The sequence below is a fragment of the Macaca thibetana genome, chromosome 3 (genome assembly GCF_024542745.1).
Source record: "Macaca thibetana thibetana isolate TM-01 chromosome 3, ASM2454274v1, whole genome shotgun sequence".
Taxonomy (NCBI): domain Eukaryota; kingdom Metazoa; phylum Chordata; class Mammalia; order Primates; family Cercopithecidae; genus Macaca; species Macaca thibetana.
This window is the reverse complement of record NC_065580.1, coordinates 75618587-75639508: the sequence shown is the minus strand read 5'-3', so window position 1 is coordinate 75639508 and position 20922 is coordinate 75618587. Positions and strand designations below refer to the sequence as shown.

Genomic DNA, 20922 nt, shown 5'->3' with positions numbered 1-20922 from the left:
TGCTGTCTTTGAAGTTCTTGGCATAGCCCCTGGTCTATAGTGAGCGTTGAAGCATTCTGCTGCTGTTATCCTCCATCCTGGCTGATGTTCATTTTTCTGTTCCTGTGGCTAGTTCAGAATGATTGAGCAGAACCACTGTTTCATATTGCAAGAGACTTTAGAGGTTTTTAAACCTTTCACCTAGACAAAAATCAAAGCCACCGTTTATTAAATGCCTGTCATGCATGACCTCTGGTTTTTACAACCCTGCACAGTAGGTGGTGGTGTGCCTATTCTGTAGAAGAAAATCTGAGGCTCTAAGATGCAAACAATGACCTGAGCTCTCCCGAGTAGCAGTGTCGTGACTTCTGTTTGTGCTGTACCCACGCCTGTTCCAGATTTCATATTGTCATCAAAATGTATGGCTTCCATAACTCCCTCTATTAAAGATAAGGTAAAATTCTTGACATATGTTCCTCAGCCTGTGGTTGAACACATATTTCTGGTGTCAGGGAACCTGCTACTTTTCAAGGTAGCCCATTTTACTGCAGAATAGTTCTATAGGTTAAAGACTTCTGTGTACTGTACTAAACTCTGACCCCTATAGCATCTCTCCATTTTTTCAGAAGAAATAGCCAGCCTAGTATTTTTTTACTTGATAGTCTTTTAACTTTTAAATATATTAATGTAATGCTTACTGCCCATATTGTTCTCCCCTCCTCTGCACAGATGACTCATTTACTTCTGATCCCCTTAATTTTAGAAATAAATATTATTTTGTATATGCTATATTTCATGCATACTAAAAGCTCTCTGTCTCTGTTTTATCCCTTCTGGGTTCAGATCTAGGAGCTGTCATTCTCTTGACAAGCCATAGTATACATTTAGATTTTCATTAAATAGCTTTTGAGGTACAAACCAGAAGCTTCAGTTTTAGGTCATTCTGCCATGAGTAGTGAGTCTGGTCATTTATTTCTTTCATATTTATGGAGTAATCTATGTGTTAGCTCCCACTGGCCTCCTGATTTAATTTTTTCCTCCTTTGTCTCTTGGGGCTGTGGGAAAGAGAGCAAAAAGTGAGTGAGGCCAGGAGAAGGCCTTTTAGATTTGGTTTCTCTCCTCCTTGGTCTCTGCTACTATTGGTGAAACAATCCTGATGCTCTGGGTATACTGAAGCCTTTGCCTTAATGGAAAACTTTAGGGAATTTTATTATTTTTCCACGAAAATAGGCAACAGTAAAATCTAGAGCATTAAATGCAAATTGAGTTTTTATCTTTCCACAGCTCTTAAGATTTCTTAGTGTCAAATTTATCTTTTAATCAAATTCTTGACAGTAGCTTTGTCTGAGGCTCCCCATGCAGTTAAGAGAAGTTATTAGGAGCATGGATAGATTGGGGGCTGGGTGACAGAACTGCAGAGGCTTGAATTCCAGCTTTACTGCTTCCTGTCAGTGACACTTTCATTTGCTCAACTGCTATAGTGAGGTTAATAATAATACCTACCATATAGGCTTGCAGTAAGAATTCCATGAATTGATTCCTGTAAAAGGCTTTATAGCAGTGCCTGCTGCATAATACATGCTCGCTAACTGCTATTGCATGGTTGTCGTATTGGTTGAGGTCATGGTTTCATTTCTTCACCTGGGAGAAGAAACAGTCACGACATAAACAGATGATCTTCAGAAAGCAACCCACATCTTCAGAAAGCTGCTTTTAAAGTTGGAGAGCCACCTAACTGTGTGTTTTCACTCTGTCCTACTATTTAGAGAACTACATAGATCTAGCATTTTGTTCTCTGTGGAACTTATAACGCCCCCAATCTTTAAGAGCTGTTGGACATATAATCTCAAGTTGTTCATCATCAGGCTTAAAATGACTTTCTTATTCCAGCTTGAGGGGTCCCTGCTCGTAGATGTTTAATCATGGAAGCGTGGGCACAGGATGCGTTGTGACACTGTCCTCATCACAGGTGCATCCCCTGTCCTGCTGCTTGAGCACCAGCCCCCACCTTGGCATCCATTCCCAATCTGGAATTCTGGACAGGCTGGTCTTAGCATTGTGGCTTCCTGCTTTCTGAGCAGATGGAGTTGCCAGAGAAAGTGATGCCATTTTTGGTATAATTGTCTGAGGATCCCTAAGATGTTGAGTTATAAACTAGGGAAAATGGTAAATCGCTGAACATACCTTCTACTATTGTTGAGAGTAATCTTGGCTTATGCAAGCTTTAGCAATGGGTCTGGTAATTCAAAGGAGACTGTTCATTTACTTTCCATTGAATATGTACTGTGGTCATTTTTCACTACAGGGTGTTTAACGGTTGGTTTCTTCTTTCTTCCTGAATTGGAAGCACTTATATGGAGAACCTTCCTTTGTTCAATAGCTCATAATTTGTTCATTCAGTTGGTTTTACACAATACTTTTCACTGATGAGTATGCCTGTCATTTATTGAGTACCTGCTATATATCTAAAGTATTCTGCTGAGCTGCATGTATAAATGTAAATAGATGTTTACGGGACTTCAACAGGATATACTGTCTTTTCCTTGGTAAGGTAGGTGTAAAGACAGGAATGTGAATAACTGATTATGATGTAAGATCAAATAAGACAAGTCTTATAATTGATATTCAGACAGGGGGCCTCGGAAGGGATATCAGTTATTTCTAGTTATAAGACCTGGTTATATTTGCCTAAGTGGTACCATTTGAGCTAAGCTTAAAGGAAGTGGCAGGATTTCAGGAGCTGGAGAAAGGGGCAGCAGTCTACACTAGGTGGAAGGAACAATGTGAGCAAAAGCCCAGGTGTGTGGCAGGTCTAGCAGGGGTGGGCATGGGTGATAGGAGATGAGGCTAAGAGTAGTTCCTCTGGGGACTTGTATGCCTTGCTTCAGAGATGGGTCTGTATGATGAAGGGTTGTTGGAGATTTCCATAGAGGGAGAGGGAGGTCAGGTCTTTAATTCTGAAAAGCAACTTTTGATGTATGCATGGTAGACCACAGAGGTCCAGACTGCAAGCCCAAGTTCCAAGTCAGTCAGAACCACTGACTATCAGTGATAATGTAGGTGAGCATTGAGGAAGGCCTGAACAGTAGCATCAGGAACAAAAGGAAAAAGGTGCATTTGGGCAAACTTTCAAAGGCCTAAGGGACAGAATTTGGTAACTGCTTTACTCCGAGAGAAAGGAAGCTTGAACAATTCAGAATGACAGCTTTCTAGGTGAGGTGGCTGATAAAACTACGTGCCTAATAGTTAAGCTGTGAACATAGAAGAGAAACCAGGATTGAGCACTGGGTTGGAGGATCTACAATAGGGGGTTAGTGATGTGTCATTCTACGTCCTTTACACGATACCCACTTGGATATATTCTCTAAACAGAAATTCTGGTCCAGCAGAAAGGAGTGAGATGTGAATATGGGAGTTAAGCCTTACTTAGTTTTTAAGAAATCCTTGAGGGCTTAAGGGAGAGAGCACTCTACTCTGTCTAGGCGAGTAGAGTGAGAAGATGTGAGGACAGAGGGGCCGACAGATGCTTCCCATTTAAAGAGCCAGTGGTGGAGGCTCCAGAAAGACTGGGATCCCAGAAGAGAGCTTCAGCTGAGACAGGCTGGTTCGAAACTGGCAGATGGCTACAAATGAGGAGATTCTTTTAAGTGGATAAGAACTCTGATTCTTACTATTAAATGTCTTATCTTTAAAATTTTTTAATGTAGACATTTTCAAACTGCAAAAGTAGAAGACTATAGTGACCCATCATGCAACTGTTATTTGGCTTCCATTATTGCAAATATCATATTTCTTCTTTCATCTCCCTGCCTTTCTGGGGAAGGAAAGGAAGATCGAGTACTTTAAAGCAGTATCAGACTCATGTTGCTTCCCTTACACTTTAGTTTGCACAAATTCATAAGGACAATTATTTTTTACATAACTTGAATAAATATGATGTCATTATCTCACTAAAGTTAAAAATTATTTCCTTAATATCATCTAAAAAACCTCCATTTTATTCAAATAATTTGAAGTTTTTGAGAGCCCTATTGTTGTTCCCTTTTTTTTTTTTTTTTTTTTTGAGACAAGGTTTCACTCTGTCACCCAGGCTGGAGTGTGGTGGCATGATCTCAGCTCACTGCAACCTCCTCCTCCCCAGGCTCAGGTTATCCTCCCACCCCAGTCTCCCAAGTAGCTGGGACTACAGGCATGCACCTCCATGCCTGGCTAATTTTTTGATTTTTTGTAGAGATGAGGTTTTGCTGTGTGGCCCAGGCTGGCCTGGAACTCCTAGGCTCAAGCAATCCATCCACCTCAGCCTCCCCAAGCGTTGGGATTACAGAAATGAGCTACTACTGTGTCTGCCCGATGTTACTTTTTAATTGCATAGAAGTTAGCTGTCACTCCAAGGGCCCATTTGGGAAATGGGCAGAGTGTTGTGAGGAAGATAATATGCTCTCTGCAAGAAGAATGCTCCTCCCATATGGTGTACAATGAGTTTTGATAGGAGGCTATGTTTTCTTTTGTGTACACACTTATCTCCTGGGAATAGCAACAGAGCTCTGTGATTGGATGTTCTGTCTTTAGATCATTTTAATTAAACATATGCAATGATACCACGACAGATTTGCTTCCCCTAATCCACATACTATCCAACTACTTGGAGCAGTAGTCCTTAACCAAGACATATGGCTCTATCTAGAGACATTTTTGATTGTTATGACCTTGGAGGGAAGGGGCTACTTATATCCAGTGGGAAGAGAATAGGGGTTCACATGACAGCCCTCCCATAATAAAGACTTACCCTGTCTAAAATGCCAATAATGCCAAGGCTGAGAAACCCTGTGTTGGAGAAATAGCAGAGAAGAACCACCACTATTTTCTATCTATTGTTACATCACGTGTGTGTGTGTCAGGTTGCAGTTAAGAACTTTTCTCTTTTCTTTGGAGAGAAGTTAAAGTTCCTGGCAGTATTTTTCCTTAGATCATCTGTATCACCTAAGCTGGGTTGGGCCAGATCTTTGAACCTTCCAAACTTTATTCCGGTTTTCATTTTCTTTGTATTCATGGACTCTAGAGAGCATGGAAGTGATTGGGTTTCTTTGGGTAGCACAGTCAAGTGGAGTGCACTTTCTCAAGACATGTTCATTGGTCTGAGCAAAGTTCTTTCTCTTGGAAGGAGACAGTAGCTTGGGGGTGCTATTAGGCAGATGGGGGCTTGTTAGATCAAGAGGTAATCTCTCTTTCTTCAGTCTGATTTTAAAATGAACTGTCATTTGTAGTAATTATTAAATGAGAAGCATAAATTAGGTATTTTAACTTTCTTTATTTGCAGGAAATACAACTGGAGCATGCAAAGCAAGCCTTTGTGCAACGGGACAATGCTAGTACTGGGAGAGTCACAGCCATTGACTTCCGAGACATCATGGTCACCATCCGCCCCCATGTCTTGACTCCTTTTGTAGAAGAATGTCTAGTAGCTGTAAGTCATAACTTGCCTTAATGAAGTGGTTTAACTCAGTAAATAAGGAATTATAAAAACAATTCTATAAGTTATGCAGTATTTTTTTCTGTTGCAAACACTAACATTTTAATGTGATCACGTACGTTACTAAACTCAGAGAGTGTGTTTTGGCTAGTTTTGGTTGGCAGGTTAATTTGTTGTCTGGGTAATATGGAATATCTTCGAGAAATATATTAACTGTTTAAAGATAAAAGGAAAAACATTTGCGATCTCATGTTAATTTTGCTTTAGATTTTGAAGTATATCAAGTGCCTATTTTTGCCAATCTTCTTAGATGCTCTAAGGAAAAAAAAAAAGTAGTGCACATGTATATCATTTGTTAGAGTAGTTAGCACAACAGAAACTCGAAACCTTAGATTTCACCATGTATGCGTTGAGGCCACAAAGGTACATGTGACAGCAGACCCTGCAGTTGTGTTTCATGGAGCCTCCCTCCCCCTGGTGTCAGCTGCTGTCCTTCCCTCATGGGCCCTGGGGATGTCCTGCAACATTCTGTAGTGGTGGTGGTTCTTAAGCCCTGCTCATGGAGCACCAGAATCACCATTAAAAACTATTGGAATTACAGATTCTGAGATCTCTTCTAGGCCTATCATATACCATCTATAGACAATGAGGTCTTAGAATCTGATTTTGTAAAGCTTCTGGGTGATTTTGGTAATAACGCAGTTTTAGGACCAGTACCCAGTGGTAACTGTCCTTTTGTTAATCCCAGGGAGAAGACTGTTTTCACCATCATGTGGGTTTCCCACAGTGCTTACCATAGGCAGGAACTCAGAGTAGCCTTTCAGTTTCCTTTCTTCCCCCGAGTGCTTAGTTCTGGAGACATGACATTCTGACAAGGCCTTTTCCATTCTGGCACTGTGTTAATCTAACTCCTTTTCTTGGGCGCCCCCTTCTCTGCTCCATACTAAACCTTCATGTCAGCTATTTTAAATGATTACTAAGTGAAGATTTATGTGGTTGTTACCTTATAAAGAAGTGCTTTCCTAATAAAAATATTTTGCCTTGTTAGGGAAGGATAGAATTTGAAACTCCAAACTGAAGTCTCATTCATAATGGACATTCTGTCTGTTTCCCTTGTCCCTTGTGAAGAAATATGGTTTCTTAAAAATTCTGATTATCAGAATTTTTTCTAGTCTTAACCCCCCATGAAAGTATATGGCATCTCGTAATTTTACCATAATATGCTTGTTTGCTAGAAATCCCACCAATGTAAAGTCTGTACCTAAATGATTATTTATTACTGGTTATAAGTAACTTGACAAGTCTTGATATTAATATTAGATTGACCACTTTTCATAGTATGTTTGCATTGATATAATACAGTTTTTCATGCATAAGCACACACGTGTGTGCATATGTACTTATAGTTTTGCATGTTTAAGTCTTTAAGATTTGCTCATTAGATGAAATAAACCAACTTATAAAACATTTCCAATTGAAATTTGAACTCTAAATTACTACTAGTCCTGTTATAATCCTACACATGTATTTATTTAGTTTTCTAGGAGTTGTGTGTGGAGAATACAAGTTCTGGTCATGATTAGTTGCAGTTGCTTCTAAAAATCATTTATAGCTTTTTTTAATGCTAAAGAAAAATACTTGTAGTCATTTCTTCTTGTACATGCATTTTTGATTACTTTCAAACTAGTATTAGATGTATGTACTTCTGAATCATCTATAAATCTTTTGTATATTTTTCTTCTCTCTTGTTTTCAATTTATTTGAGGCTGCTGGAGGTACCACATCCCATCAAGTTAGTTTCTCCTATTTTAATGGATTTAATTCGCTCCTTAACAACATGGAACTCATTAGAAAGATCTACAGCACTCTGGCTGGCAACAGGAAAGATGTCGAAGTGACTAAGGGTGAGTGAGAATATAGCTGAATTCTTGCCTGCAAGTATCATGGTGTATTATTAGGGTGAAGAAGGCGACTAGTACTTTATGATTTTTCTGTCCCATTGACATATATTAACCATATGATAACATGTGGTTTTCATCCTTTGATCAGACAAACAAAAGCAAACAAAACAATCTTCACCAAGTTTTAAAGAAACTGGGCCTGGCGTGGTGACTACTCCTGAAATCCCAGCACTTTGGGAGGCCAAGGTGGGTGGATCACCTGAGATCAGGAGTTTGAGACCAGCATGGCCAACAGGGTGAAACCCTGTCTCTACTAAAAATACAAACATTAGCTGGGTGTGGTGGTGTGCACCTGTAATCCCAGCTACTCGGGAGGCTGAGGCAGGAGAATCGCTTGAACCTGGGAGGCGAAGGTTGCAGTGAGCCAAGATCACATCACTGCACTCCAGCCTGGGCAACAAGAGCAAAATGCTGTCTCAAAAATAAATAAAGAAACTGAAGACATCCTTTGAATAAGGAAAACATGTAAAGTTTCTTAAATATTTTCAAATCTTTCTACAACTTAAGCTAAATTGGCAACCTCTAAGGAAGCCTTCAGATGTATATTAGGAATTCCATAAAGTTGTATTGGTGACAATGTAAGTTGATCTGTAAGCTTGGAACAGGATATTATCAGTATTGTAATGGGATTTAAAAAAAAGTCAGAGCCAGCACGGTGGTTCATGCCTATAATCCTAGCACTTTGGGAGGCTGAGGCGGGTGGATCATGAGGTCAGGAGATCAAGACCATCCTGGCTAACACGGTAAAACCCCATCTCTACTAAAAATATATATATTAAGAAAATTAGCAGGGCATGGTGGCACACGCCTGTAGTCCCAGCTCCTTGGGCGGCTGAGGCAGGGGAATCGCTTGAACCCAGGAGCCGGAGGTTGCAGTGAACTGAGATCTCACCAATGCACTCCAGCCTGGGCAACAGAGCAAGACTCTATCTAAAAAAAAAAAAACAAAAAAAGAAAAAAAAATCAGAATTCCCTTAGGAATTCCACAGCTTCATTAATATAACCTCCTAAATTAATATAAATAATAATCCTAATTTAACCAGTTAATTAGGTGAATATAACCTCCCCTCCTGGGACCTATGCTTATGAAGTTTCATATATGATTCCTTATTTTCCCTGATTGGCGATTTGAATAACATCAGATGACACCAAGCTTTTAAGCTATGTGTTCAAGAACATATTCTGCACACTCTTTCCAAATGAATGCAAGAACTGCAAAAATTCTTACCTTATTTGGATTGACTTGAATTCTACAATTGATGATAATAATACAACTTTGTGATGTTCACTCATTCCAGTGCCTTGAGTTAATGCTGAATTTAGTGGCTATTTCTTCTTGAATCTTTCCCTTTTAACTTTTCTTCCATACAGAGGAGTTTGTTCTGGCAGCTCAGAAATTTGGTCAGGTTACACCCATGGAAGTTGACATCTTGTTTCGGTTAGCAGATTTATATGAGCCAAGGGGGTAAGTTGGCTTTTTTTTTTTTTTGAATTAGCTTAATAAAAGGAGGTTAGGAGGTGGGGGTAAGAGGAGGGCAGCAATCAGGAGAAAAAGAAGCCAAACTGAAGGCTATATTTTAAATATGGGAAATGAAAAAAGGAATGTTTTTAAATTGTATAATGTAAATTGTAATAAATTGGTATATTTGTTGCTTGTGTTTGTTTTTCCCCTACAGACGTATGACCTTAGCAGACATTGAGCGGATTGCTCCTCTGGAAGAGGGAACTCTGCCCTTTAACTTGGCTGAGGCCCAGAGGCAGGTGAGCAAAGAGGAGCAAACTTGCATTCTGGTGTTTCCCTAGCAGGATACCCCAGCTCTGTTCCACTTGCAGTTGCCTTTGTGGCATTGGTATCTGACTTAACCATTTTTCTGTTTTGCACCAAAAATCTAGATAAATTTTAAAGGCTGTAAAGAGAGATTCCTTAGAAATGGTGTGATAAACAGGTATTTGGCATTTGTTCATTTCTTGCTAAGGTGGAGTGATTTCCTAACTGCACCAGAAGCCTAACGCCCCGAAAACGTGAAGGAGGTCTTTTCTCCTTCCTTCTTGAAGTCTCATGTTGCGAGATGTAACGAAGGAATCCCGTGTTGGTATCACTGTGCCTGTCAGCAGCTGCACATTGCTAAATGAAAGCCGTCTTTGCTCTGTGGAGCAGCCCTTCATCAGCGCATCGTCTAAATGCCATGCCTTCCGTTTTTCTGAATATCGAAATGAGATAATTTTGTTTAGTCTGGAGTTACAGTTTAAAGGCTTTCAGACCTATTTTCTCTGTGAAAGGATTCATAAGTTATGTGGAAACAATTTTAGGAATGTTAAATTTTATTTTATGGTTAACAGAAACCAATCTCTTGAAGTTGTGGGAGTCAGAAACTTAAGACATGGGACCTCCTCCTTTAACTCTTGTCCAGCTTTCTGTAGATCAGGATTAGAGAAGAAAAGCCTTCATAGCACGTGTTGTGCTTACATGGTGTTTGTAAAACAAATCCACTCACAGGCGAGTGTCGTTTTTAGAAAAATATCTCCTTTTAGGCAGAGCCTCTGAATCCTGTGAGACTTCACAGTTTCTGGCATGGAGCTCTGGGTTTGTACAGAGACGCCAGTGTGACCACAATGGGTTGATGCGGGCTACACTTTTAGGACCGTCAGGCCTTGAGCCAGGGCCCCCTCCTTTTAGCTCTTTCCCACCCAAATGCAGCGGTGAGTTTTGTGTGCAGCATGCAAGTCAAAGTAGTGGGTGTGTGCTCAGTAAATTCTAACAAGCACCTCTGGAAAACCAGCTGGCCTTGCTTAAAAGAGGAAGCCGATTTCTCTGAGTGCAGGAGAAAGAACTGTATAATCACATGCAGAGGTGGAAGCAACACTGCTCTCTCTCCTTTCCCTTTGATTTTTAACACTGCTTAGGAGATGATTATCTCTTCGTCTGTATGCCACCAGCTATTGTAGAAATTTGGGGATTAAGAGAAGCAGAGAAGTTTTTTTTAGATCCCTCCTACTCTTCAGCTGGCAGAAGCTTCCCACAATTTTTCCTTTATGCTCTTTGCAGCTTTTGAGAGTTTATGATGGGTGCTTGTTGATACTGGCCATGAAGGGGTTAGACCAGATTGATGAGATTTACAGCAGGAAATGATTGGCTGCTGCTTAGAGGTTTAAAGCAATTCACAATGGTCTTACCTGGAATAGGCTTTTTACTGCATGAACCCTAGTGGGCCCGACAAATTCAAGCAAGGGAGGTCATCCACCTGTGGGCACAGCACTGCCTGTCCAGCACTGTGCAGCACTTGTAGCGTTTATCCTGGATAGAGGGGTGAAGGAGCAGAGTTTTGTCTCATTTCAAGAACATGCTACAGTTCTGGCTTCGGAAAACTTAAGTAAAAGGCTAGGATTTCATTTGTCTTTTAGGAGAGGAATTAATGGTGGTGGTAGGTCCCTCCTGCCCTCCCTCTATAATTTTCAGAGCATTTTCACTCATTATTTTGATGCCAGAACATTTCTAAGTATTGCATATTTATATCCCTGTAAATAAAATATTGCTTCTCTTTTGGATGTGTCTGTCAAAATGAAGGTACTATTGATTTCCATCTATATAGGGCTAGAATTGGAAACAACTCATAGAATTTGTGGAAGAAATGTTTTGTATCTTAAAGAGGCATATTTCTATGTAAAGTTATTTTCAGTTAAGTGACTTTGAAGGAGATTCCCAATGATCTCATTGTATTAGAATTGTGTTACATTGACAGCAACTAAAATTCAGTGGGTTGATAGCTGGGGTTGCTGATTATTTTCATTGTTCACTGATTTTAATTATCATGGCTTCTGAAAAACAAATTTTATTGAATGTATTTATTCATTCAACAGGTATTTATTAAGTACTGACTATATGTCACCCTCATTTGACAACTCTCTGTGACATAAAATTACTGTTTTATTTATGCAGACAAAGAAGTGCAGCACTCTGAAATGTTCTGGCATCAAAAACACTAAGGATGTCAGGTCCAAAGAACCACAAAACAATGACTGACTGACCTGAAGTATGAATTTAGAAAAGATGGATTAAAAAAAGAGAAAAAGTAGCAATCAACTGAAATACAGCCACCTAGTTTTAGCTACTGTAAATGTTTTGAGTATCTCTGGGTGGTAGGGAGGCAAAATGTTAGTATTTATTTTATATGCATATATATGTAAACATCTTACAAGCATTTTTAATAAAAAGTGACATCTTTTTTGTATATAGTCTTAAAATTTGTTTTTAAAAAAATTACCAGGAAATATTTCAAACATTTAAATAGGTAAAAAGAATCATATAACAAATACTTGTCTACCTACCATGCTCTTTTTAGCCTATGTTTTCTTTTATAATTCCTTTTGAACATTTAATATCAAGATATTCTTTTACAGTATCATTTTGAATGATAGGCTTTTGTTACAAAGTTATTATTTTTAAAGGCTATAGTCCCCCATTATTGAACATTCAGAATATTTCCAATAAGTACTACAAATGTTTTTTAAGTGCTACATTCTTATAGCTTGTTACATGCATGATTATCTTCTATCCTAACTTTTTTTTTTTGAGACGGAGTTTCGCTCTTCTTGCCCAGGCTGGAGTGCAATGTCGCCATCTTGGCTCACTGCAACCTCGGCCTCCTACGTTCAAGCAATTCTCCTGCCTCAGCATCCCAAGTAGCTGAGATTACAGGCATGTGCCTTACGTCCAGCTAATTTTTTATTTTTAGTAGAGATGGGGTTTCTCCATGGTGGTCAGACTGGTCTCGAACTCCTGACCTCAAGTGATCCACCCACCTTGGCCTCCCAAAGTGCTGGGATTGCAGGTGTGAGCCACTGCACCCAGCCTATTCTAACTTCAGAGGTTACGTACATTTTAAGGGTTTAGTTGTATATTACTGAACATCTCTCTATTTATACTTGCTTTAATGGCAAATTTGAGAAGGCCTGTTATCAACTTTTGCCAGGCTGGGTATTGCCACTTAAAAACAAAAATACATACAAACCAAAAACCTGCCAATTTGATTGATGAAAATGATATCTCATAGATGTTTTTATTTATTTTATTTTATTTTTTTGAGACGGAGTCTCACTCTGTTGCCCAGGCTGGAGTGCAGTGGCGTGATCTCAGCTCACTGCAGGCTTCACCTCTCGGGTTCATGCCATTCTCCTGCCTCAGCCTCCCAAGTAGCTGGGACTACAGATGCCTGCCACCACGCCTGGCTAATTTTTTTTTTTTTTTTTTGTATTTTTAGTAGAGACAGGGTTTCACCACGTTAGCCAGGATGGTCTCGATCTCCTGACCTCATGATCCACCTGCCTTGGCCTCCCAAAGTGCTGGGATTATAGGCATGAGCCACTGCGCCCGGCCTATTTTTGTTTTTGAGATAGAGTCCTGCTCTGTTGCCCAGGCTAGAGTGCAGTGGTGCAGTCTCGGCACACTGCAACCTCTGCACCCTGGGCTTCAGTGATTCTCCCTTCTCAGCCTCCTGAGTAGCTGAGACTACAGGCACATGTCACCATGCCGGGCTAATAGAGGTGGGCTTTTGCCATGTTACCCAGGCTGGTCTCGAACTGCTGTGCTCAGGTAATCCGCCCGCCTAGGCCTCCCAAAGTGTTGGGATTACAGGCATGAGCCACCGTGCCTGCCCTCATTCATGTTTTTAAGTGTGCATTTTTTTTAATAAGAATTTGAAAATAGACTTATAATATCATTTTTGTCAAAGGATAGTTTTGATTATATTGAAATTTGATTTTAAACATTAATAGCACTAAACTCTTTTTATTAATAAGAACTTATGAAATCCATTCCTACTTTTTTTTTTTGACATTTTAGTTGTATCATGGATACACCCAATGAGTAATGTTTAAAATTAACGTATGCTCATTTTTGTTTTATCTTCTTTTGTATCACCTGTTTTCCGGCTGTCTGATTCCTGTGCATGCAAAGCAGAAGGCCTCAGGCGATTCAGCTCGACCAGTTCTTTTACAAGTTGCAGAGTCGGCCTACAGGTTTGGTCTGGGTTCTGTTGCTGGAGGTTAGTCATGGATGAGAGCAAAATTTTCACTTTTATTATTCCTATTATCTTTTCTCTGATTTTCCATCTTGAAATGTTAAAGGACAGTCTTCTCTAGTCTTTCCCAATGCCAGTTATCAGTCTCTACTGATGAGGTAGGGCAAGAGCAAAGGAACTCTTTTTCCTATGCCTGCATGTGATCAGGGACTTAGAAGTGGCATTTTCCTCTTATCTGCAGATCAGGCCTTCCAAAGACAGGTTACTAATGAGGTTGGGCTGTAGCAATGTGCCTTAATTTAAAATATCTATGACATCCTTTTATTAGGGGATACTTGAATGAAATCCCACAATTGTTTATTAAAGATATAAGAAAGGTAGTACTGTTTTAAAATCTGTATTTAAAATTCAAAACACATTTCTTTTCTCAGTCTTTTCCTTAACTTTAACCACCTTGTCCTTTCTTCTGACCTACCTTACTTTCTTCTGAGATATTGATATTGTTTAATTTTAGCTGTTGGAGCCACTGCTGTGTATCCTATCGATCTTGTAAAAACTCGAATGCAGAACCAACGATCAACTGGCTCTTTTGTGGGAGAACTGATGTATAAAAACAGCTTTGACTGTTTTAAGAAAGTGCTACGCTATGAAGGCTTCTTTGGACTGTATAGAGGTTAGTGCCACACGCTTAATACCTGTAAGGTGAAATAATACTCAAAGGTTTGGCTTCTCATCTTAGTGCCTGACGTGAATTAGCAAGACTGCATTAAAAAGGAAATACAGCAAATTCTCAATTATCCATGCTAATGGGAGTAGGCTGGAGGCATCTAGGGCTTGGCTAATCAAAACAGCCCATAATCTGAAAGTTATTTATAGTGCTCCGTTATATGTTTTATTTCTTAAAATAATAAATTATTTTTATCATCATTTTCCATGAATTTTTGAAAGGCTCACATTGTTTGCATCCTTGAAGTACTCTATTCTCCAGCTAATAGGGAAAGGTATTCTGGGGCCAGGACAAAGCCTACTCAGGATTCATGATTTTCCTGGAATATACCACAGAAACGTCTGTCAAGCAGGTAACCAAGGGTTTGGTAGAGCTCTCTTTTGCTGCTTCATCCTGAGTTAAAGTTGCCCCTTTTCTTCATCTGACTCTCAACCCAGTGGAGTTGATTCACACACCTCTCTAGCCAAGGTTTCCCACCACTGAGCCAGCCTGAAATAGGTAATCCTTCTGTCTCCACCTTTTCCTTTAACCTTCTGAGGTTCATTAAGCAATGGAAGTGGTAGCAGAGAGTGTGTCATCACTGATGGAAAGGATCTCACAGACCCTGACTGCTTTTCCACTGGCATTGGCCGAAGGAGACTTCTCAACTGTTCTTTTGGTGATTGCCTTCTACGAGAAGAAAAAAGTGTTTCTACATCAGTTAAAATACAGTTATCACAAGGCAGTTCAAGCTCAGCTGCTTTATAATTTGGCAGCTGCAAAGCTGGTAGAGTCTTCCCTCCTCTCCCCTACTAGTGCTCTCTCTAGAAGAAAAAAACAATAGTACTCTGCCAAGGTGGACGGTGAAACTGGCAGACATGGAAACCTGTGCCTCTGGGCCTCTTCTGCCATCTGCTGACTCCAGTCTTCAAATTAATCACCCCAGTTAAAAAAAAACAAAAAGGATAAACCTTTCTTGAAACCTCTCACCTTAGAAGCCAGAAAGTTTCAAGCTCCAGAGAAGTTCTATTTTGCAGGTCCTATTGTGTAGGTAGATAGCCCCCATCAAAGGCCTTTTGATCTTTGCTCTGCCCTCTTTTCCTTATCCCCTGCCTCTTCTTACAATTTGGAAGGTCTTTGACCTCAGGTGATTGATGATGACCCTTTCAGGGTCACTGCCTTCCATTTGAAATACTTTTCTTCCCTGATGACAACAACTTTGCAAATGAAATAGCTTCCAAGTAGTACAAGTTTAATGTCACAGTTCCTATTTTGCAGTGAGTCAGGCAAAATTGACCCCCTTACCTGGCCATATGGGTGGTTTTTGGAAGGGAAATCTCTGAGTCTCAAGTCTGGGCAGACATCTGAGCATTGCTTCGTAAACTACTTTTATGGGCTTTTCTTGGTATTAGATTAAATGTCAAGGGTACCTTTAGAACTGTAAGAACCCTTCCCAACACTGCTGAGTGTCTTTAATTTGTTTAAGTTGATTTGTTTTTTGAGTCCCTTTTTCTCTATCTTTGGCCATACCTGGCAAGTCTGATTTTTGGTTACATCTGTATTTCCCTTTTGCAACCTGTACTGTTGGCAGCTAGAGTGTGCCCGAGTACTGAGTGCTGAGCCAATGTGGGCTATGCAAAGAGGCTTCCACTCTTGCCGTTTCAGTTCTTATATCTGTAAGATGGAAGTGACTGCTTTTAACTTCTCAGGGAAGGAGTAGTAAGTCAATATACTAGATACAGACAGAGGCTCACTGTAAACACCCTAGTGGCAGCTCTTCACCCTTTTCCTGGCTTAGAAATGACCATTTATCTTTGGGTGCCCCAACCCTAAGGGCAAGAGACAGAGCTGTGTGTCAGGATGATGAGTAGAGTGTGAATATAAGATTAGTTCTAGGAGTCACCTGTGTTCATTTCTTCCTGATATCTTTTCTAGTAAACCATTTTAAAACAAAAGATTTACTGTAAAATTTTTGTTTAGTCCCATTCTGTAATTTGGATCATCTTGAGAGCAAAGAGTTGACTCACAGTTCAGCTTAAAAATAATAATGATACATACATTTGCCATGAAAATGACTTGTTCCTATTCTTGATTGGTCAGGGATCAGTTCTCTTTAGTTTCTTGTACATCATCAATAATTAATAATTGTATATAACTGCATGTTTGTAAGTGCTTACAAACTCTTTGGGTAAGAGAGATCAGATGAAAATGTAGGTAACTCATGGGAAACCATTGTTGTTAATTTAAAAAATTACAATGTAAGTAAAAAAGACCTAACACATTTCTGAGACTCAGTATTATGTACAAAGTCAAATTATGAAATACCTATATGTGATTCTTTGTACATTTCTCATAAAATGTAATTTTATTTTAAAATTATATTGTTCTGGCCAGGCGTGGTGGCTCACACCTGTAATCCCAGCACTTTGGGAGGCCGAGGCGGGTGGATCACGGGGTCAGGAGATCGAGACCATCCTGGCTAACACGATGAAACCCCATCTCTACTAAAACACACACACACACACAAATTAGCCGGGCGTGGTCGTGGGTGCCTGTAGTCCCAGCTACTGGGGAGGCTGAGGCAGGAGAATGGCATGAACCTGGGAGGTGGAGCTTGCAGTGAACTGAGATTGTACCACTGTATTCCAGCCTGGGGGACAGAGCAAGACTCCATCTCAGTAAATAAATAAATAGATAAATAAATAAAAATAAAAGTATATTATTCCAAGGGAAAACTGTTAAGTTAGGAAAACATAATATTGCTGCTATTAATGCTTTCACCTAGCAATATTTGAGAAAGTATCAGAGTACATCTTTAATTTATACACGTTTTAAAATATTGAGCATATTTTTTAGTATTACAGAATTTTGCTCAACGTGTAATTTTTCTCTATCAAGGCCTATGTAATTGCTCATATTTCTTGAATAGGATAATTTGGGACTGTTGCATTCGTGAGATCTCTCTCCTATTATAAAATTACCTTTGTGTATACTTTGAAAAAAAGTTGGCATCTGACCTCAAAGAAGGTGTTTTTGTAGCATGTGATCTTATTATGTTAATCAATATCTCTTTTTCTTATAACAAGAATATCAGAAGCTGTTTTTGCATTTAAAAGCCCTTCCCTGTGGCGTTAGAATGAAGGTTATTTTTAAAGAACTCTTGTAATGCTCCTCCACAAGTTGTTTTGTTCTTTGATGGCCGCATCAGAACAGTTGTGGAAGTTGCTTGGTAGTCATCAGAGAGCACATTTGAATCTCTGCCCCATAGTCCCAAAGAGGCTGATATCACAGCTGTAGGGATTTCTAGCCGTGCTCTTCAATAGAAATGTGCCTCAGAGAGTCATGAGAGGTGTTAATGTTGTGAGTTGTCTAATCCCTGCTCTCCATGTATTGGTATAACTCCCTGTTTTCTTTATTTCCTATTTTTGTGTAAGTTTTAGTTGCTGGAAAAGAGCGCCATAAAAATCCCATGAGTCTGGCCCTGAAAACCTTCTCTGCAATGCAAACTACTTTTTTCCTAATAATAAAATGGCAAATTTTCCTAGTTCTCCCCCCCTGCCCCGCCCCCGTGAAAATCCAACCCCCAGGCTAAGCCTGTCTGTATTAAGGGAAATCACACCTGAGATAATCCAGGTCTTCCTGAAGTCACTTGTAAAATTCTTTCTGTTTCCTCTCCAGTCTTCAGAGTGATTTAATGTGCTCAGGTATTTGAAATCCTTAGTAAATTACCTGACAACTTGTTTGGTTTGAATGACTGGCATAACCAAATGAGCCAGTCATTGGCCGGCTATAGATTCGGCATATTAAAGAACAACAATTGATTGGGTAATCAGCCATAATTAAATGTTCTTAATGTTCCAGGAGTAAATAATTTCTGCTTTTAAACTTTGTTGCAGTCTTCTCCCTCAGATGTTTCAGGTGATGAGATGAGCAGCATTAGACATTGGAAAATGTTTTGGGAGAATCTTGGGAAAAAAGATGTATTAAGAGAAATCACGGCTGGGTGTGGTGACTCACACCTATAATCCCAGCTCTTTGGGAGACCGAGGCGGGCGGATCACCTGAAGCCAGGAGTTCAAGACCAGCCTGGCCAACGTGGCCAAACCCCATCGCTACTAAAAATACAAAAATTAGCTGGGCATGATGGCGGGCCTATAATCCCAGCTACAGGCTGAGGCAAGAGAATCGTTTGAACCCAGGAGGCAGGGGATGCAGTGAGCTGAGATTGTGCCACTGCACTCCCGCCTGAGCAACAAGAGTGAAACTCTGTCTCAATTAAAAAGAAAAAAAACAGAGAGAGAAATCAGGGTCTATCAGAAATACTTCTTAGAGGAAGATTTTTGTTTCTATTCATGGGAGAAGCCCTAAAGAAAATCTCCCAGAAAGAGTAATTAGATCATTTTATGAATTAAACTTAATTTAGAGCAATGCTTAACCTTTGAGGAAATTGGCAAAAAAAATTTTTTAATCAGCCCATTGATCCAAGCTTGCAGAGTTGTAAATATTTCTATTTCAAGTTGTCTGTGTAGTACAAAGCAGTCTTCTTCCATCCTGGAATGTTCTCAAGGTGACATCTAGAGGATGTTGTGGTGATATCTCAGGAAGTTATTGATACTTTTATATTGCAGAGGGAAGTTTTGGCAGGCAGCTAGTTTAAGCCAGGTCCCGTATCGTTGATGGTACTATAAAAGGGAGTATCCAAATTCTTTAGAATCACAGTGAGATTCTTCCTTCTTGCATAATTCATGTGGATAAAAATAAACTTTAAAATTCTGGCACCAAAATAAAATGGTTGAAATTTCCATGACTGTTCTGCATTACTTAAGAACGCATGCATCTTGGAACAAACCACAGTTAATCCGTGAACTGCACTCATGTCCATCCATGTCCACCAAAACTTTTAATGATTGCAAAATGGATAGGTTTGAGTCTTTATTTTCTTGGCCAATGTCTGCACATTTTCATTTAAAGCATTAAGCTATACAAAGATCAGAAGACATGTGTTTGGTTATAGGAAGCCACGTAAGAATGAGCAAAAAATTTCAGCAGATCATGTGTTGGTTAGCCAACCTCCAGAAATCTATGGTGAGCAAACTGTAGTGAGCACAGGGCATTGTAATCTGAGACTAAGGTGACACACACTGGATCTAAGGTGGATGAGAGAGTTGTTAGAGGCTTGAGAGTGCTATGGTAACAATTGATGACTTTAGAAAATGGGAAAAAGATGACAAAAAGACATGTAGGTATCCTAGAGAAGAAGTTAATGAGTGAATTAGTTCCACACCTCAAGAATGATCATTTATAACCAACTACTGTTGCTGAGACTAAAACAAGGGAGATAGATTAAACTTCAGCAGGAGGGAAATAGTTTAGATAGAAGAAAAGATAACCAGGATCCTGAAAGTTCTCATGTACTATGGTGAAAAACTGAAGGAGTATCTGATCATTTTCCCCAATTATTTTTACTTCTAGAAAGCCTCAGAATAGAGGAGTTGAGGAACTGATTTTTTTCTAGACCATAATCATAGTCACTTATTTTATGTTTTAACACTTTGTCTCCCAAAGGCATCCTGAGCCATAGCTAAGATAACAGACAGTGCTTGAAATTTCGAGCGTAAAACATTTAACCTAGATAAACTGGCATTTAAATCTTCATTTCTGTCTTTGTCCCTGGCTATTTCCCCAACTCCACTGTACAGCTACCTTGGGGTAGCAGTCCAAAGAGCCTGTCAGAATTGGGTTGTAATGAAGGCTTTGAAAGGGGATAGTGTAGTTGGGAGGGTGGAAATGCCTCATGCCTAGGGGCAATCTGAGTCAAAAGCAGACAGACAAATGGGAGGAGGAGGAGGGAGGAAAGAATGCTTGAGCAAGTGAAGAGAGAAGGACATGGCAACAGGAGCAGGAATAAAAGCTGTAAGGCAGCGCGCACAGAGTGCTGATAGCTGCAGAATGAAGGTTAATCTGATGTTGAAAGCAAAGGGGTTTCTCAAGGAAGATGGGGACAAGTGTTCTGGTTTCAATAGTGAGGTCAGAAGGGTAAGAATTTGACATCGGAGGGGTTGCTACCAGGTGGAAACTAGACAACACAACAGTGTGCTGGCTGTGGCTTCAGCTACAGGAATAGGGGTGTCCTCTGGATTAATTTTTCCTACCAAAGTTTACTGCTCGTCTCTGCCCTGAATACCTTCTACCCTGTGTTACATGTTCTCAGCTGTCTTTCTCTGGGTTGGGCTGGCCCGTCTAAGTTCTATGCTGAGACAGAACTGGTAACTACTGCCTTAGTTACCAAGTTTCTTCCTTGGTAGTAACCCCTTCACCTCTGTGGTCCTGCTAGCATTGGCCAGCGTAGTCCTTTGGCACCCTGGCCACTCTGGGTTACAGTGGCTGCTCAGCCTGGCTTCTAACCCACTCCTGACCCTACGCCTCCTTTTCAGTATATTCCTGCTCTCACTGGTTCACCAGATTATAGCCTGCAGCTTGGCTCTCACATTCAATGCCTTTCAGGTTTTAAGGAGTCTGATATTCACCATCTGGAGAGACAGGGAAGCATGTCGTGGATGCCTGTTACATGGCCACCATCCTTTTGTTGTGTAAAAGGTTCAGTCAGGGCAGGGTGCTGGCCCAGCGTGAGCTGAGGCCTAGAGAAAAGTTTAGAACAGTCTAGTCTGGAAGAAATGCCTTTCCAGGGCAGAGGAGGAAGTTGGAGCAATGTCTGTTAGAGGAAACTGGATACCACAGAGAATTAAGGAGCGTAGAGCCCTGAGTTGAGAGTACTGGCAGGCCTGAATT

General features: G+C 40.1%; 1 protein-coding gene across 3 annotated transcripts in view; it reads left to right on the top strand.

Annotated features, from left to right (window-relative positions):
- The window catches only part of SLC25A13 (solute carrier family 25 member 13), a 200205-nt gene that overhangs the window by 114902 nt on the left and 64381 nt on the right, over nucleotides 1–20922 (top strand). For all 3 annotated transcript variants that reach the window (XM_050782911.1, XM_050782912.1, XM_050782913.1), the window contains 6 exons: nucleotides 5297–5443; nucleotides 7215–7353; nucleotides 8782–8875; nucleotides 9087–9171; nucleotides 13367–13451; nucleotides 13942–14100. In XM_050782911.1, the coding sequence (XP_050638868.1) occupies nucleotides 5297–5443; nucleotides 7215–7353; nucleotides 8782–8875; nucleotides 9087–9171; nucleotides 13367–13451; nucleotides 13942–14100 (709 nt within the window). The remainder of the gene's footprint in view (nucleotides 1–5296; nucleotides 5444–7214; nucleotides 7354–8781; nucleotides 8876–9086; nucleotides 9172–13366; nucleotides 13452–13941; nucleotides 14101–20922) is intronic.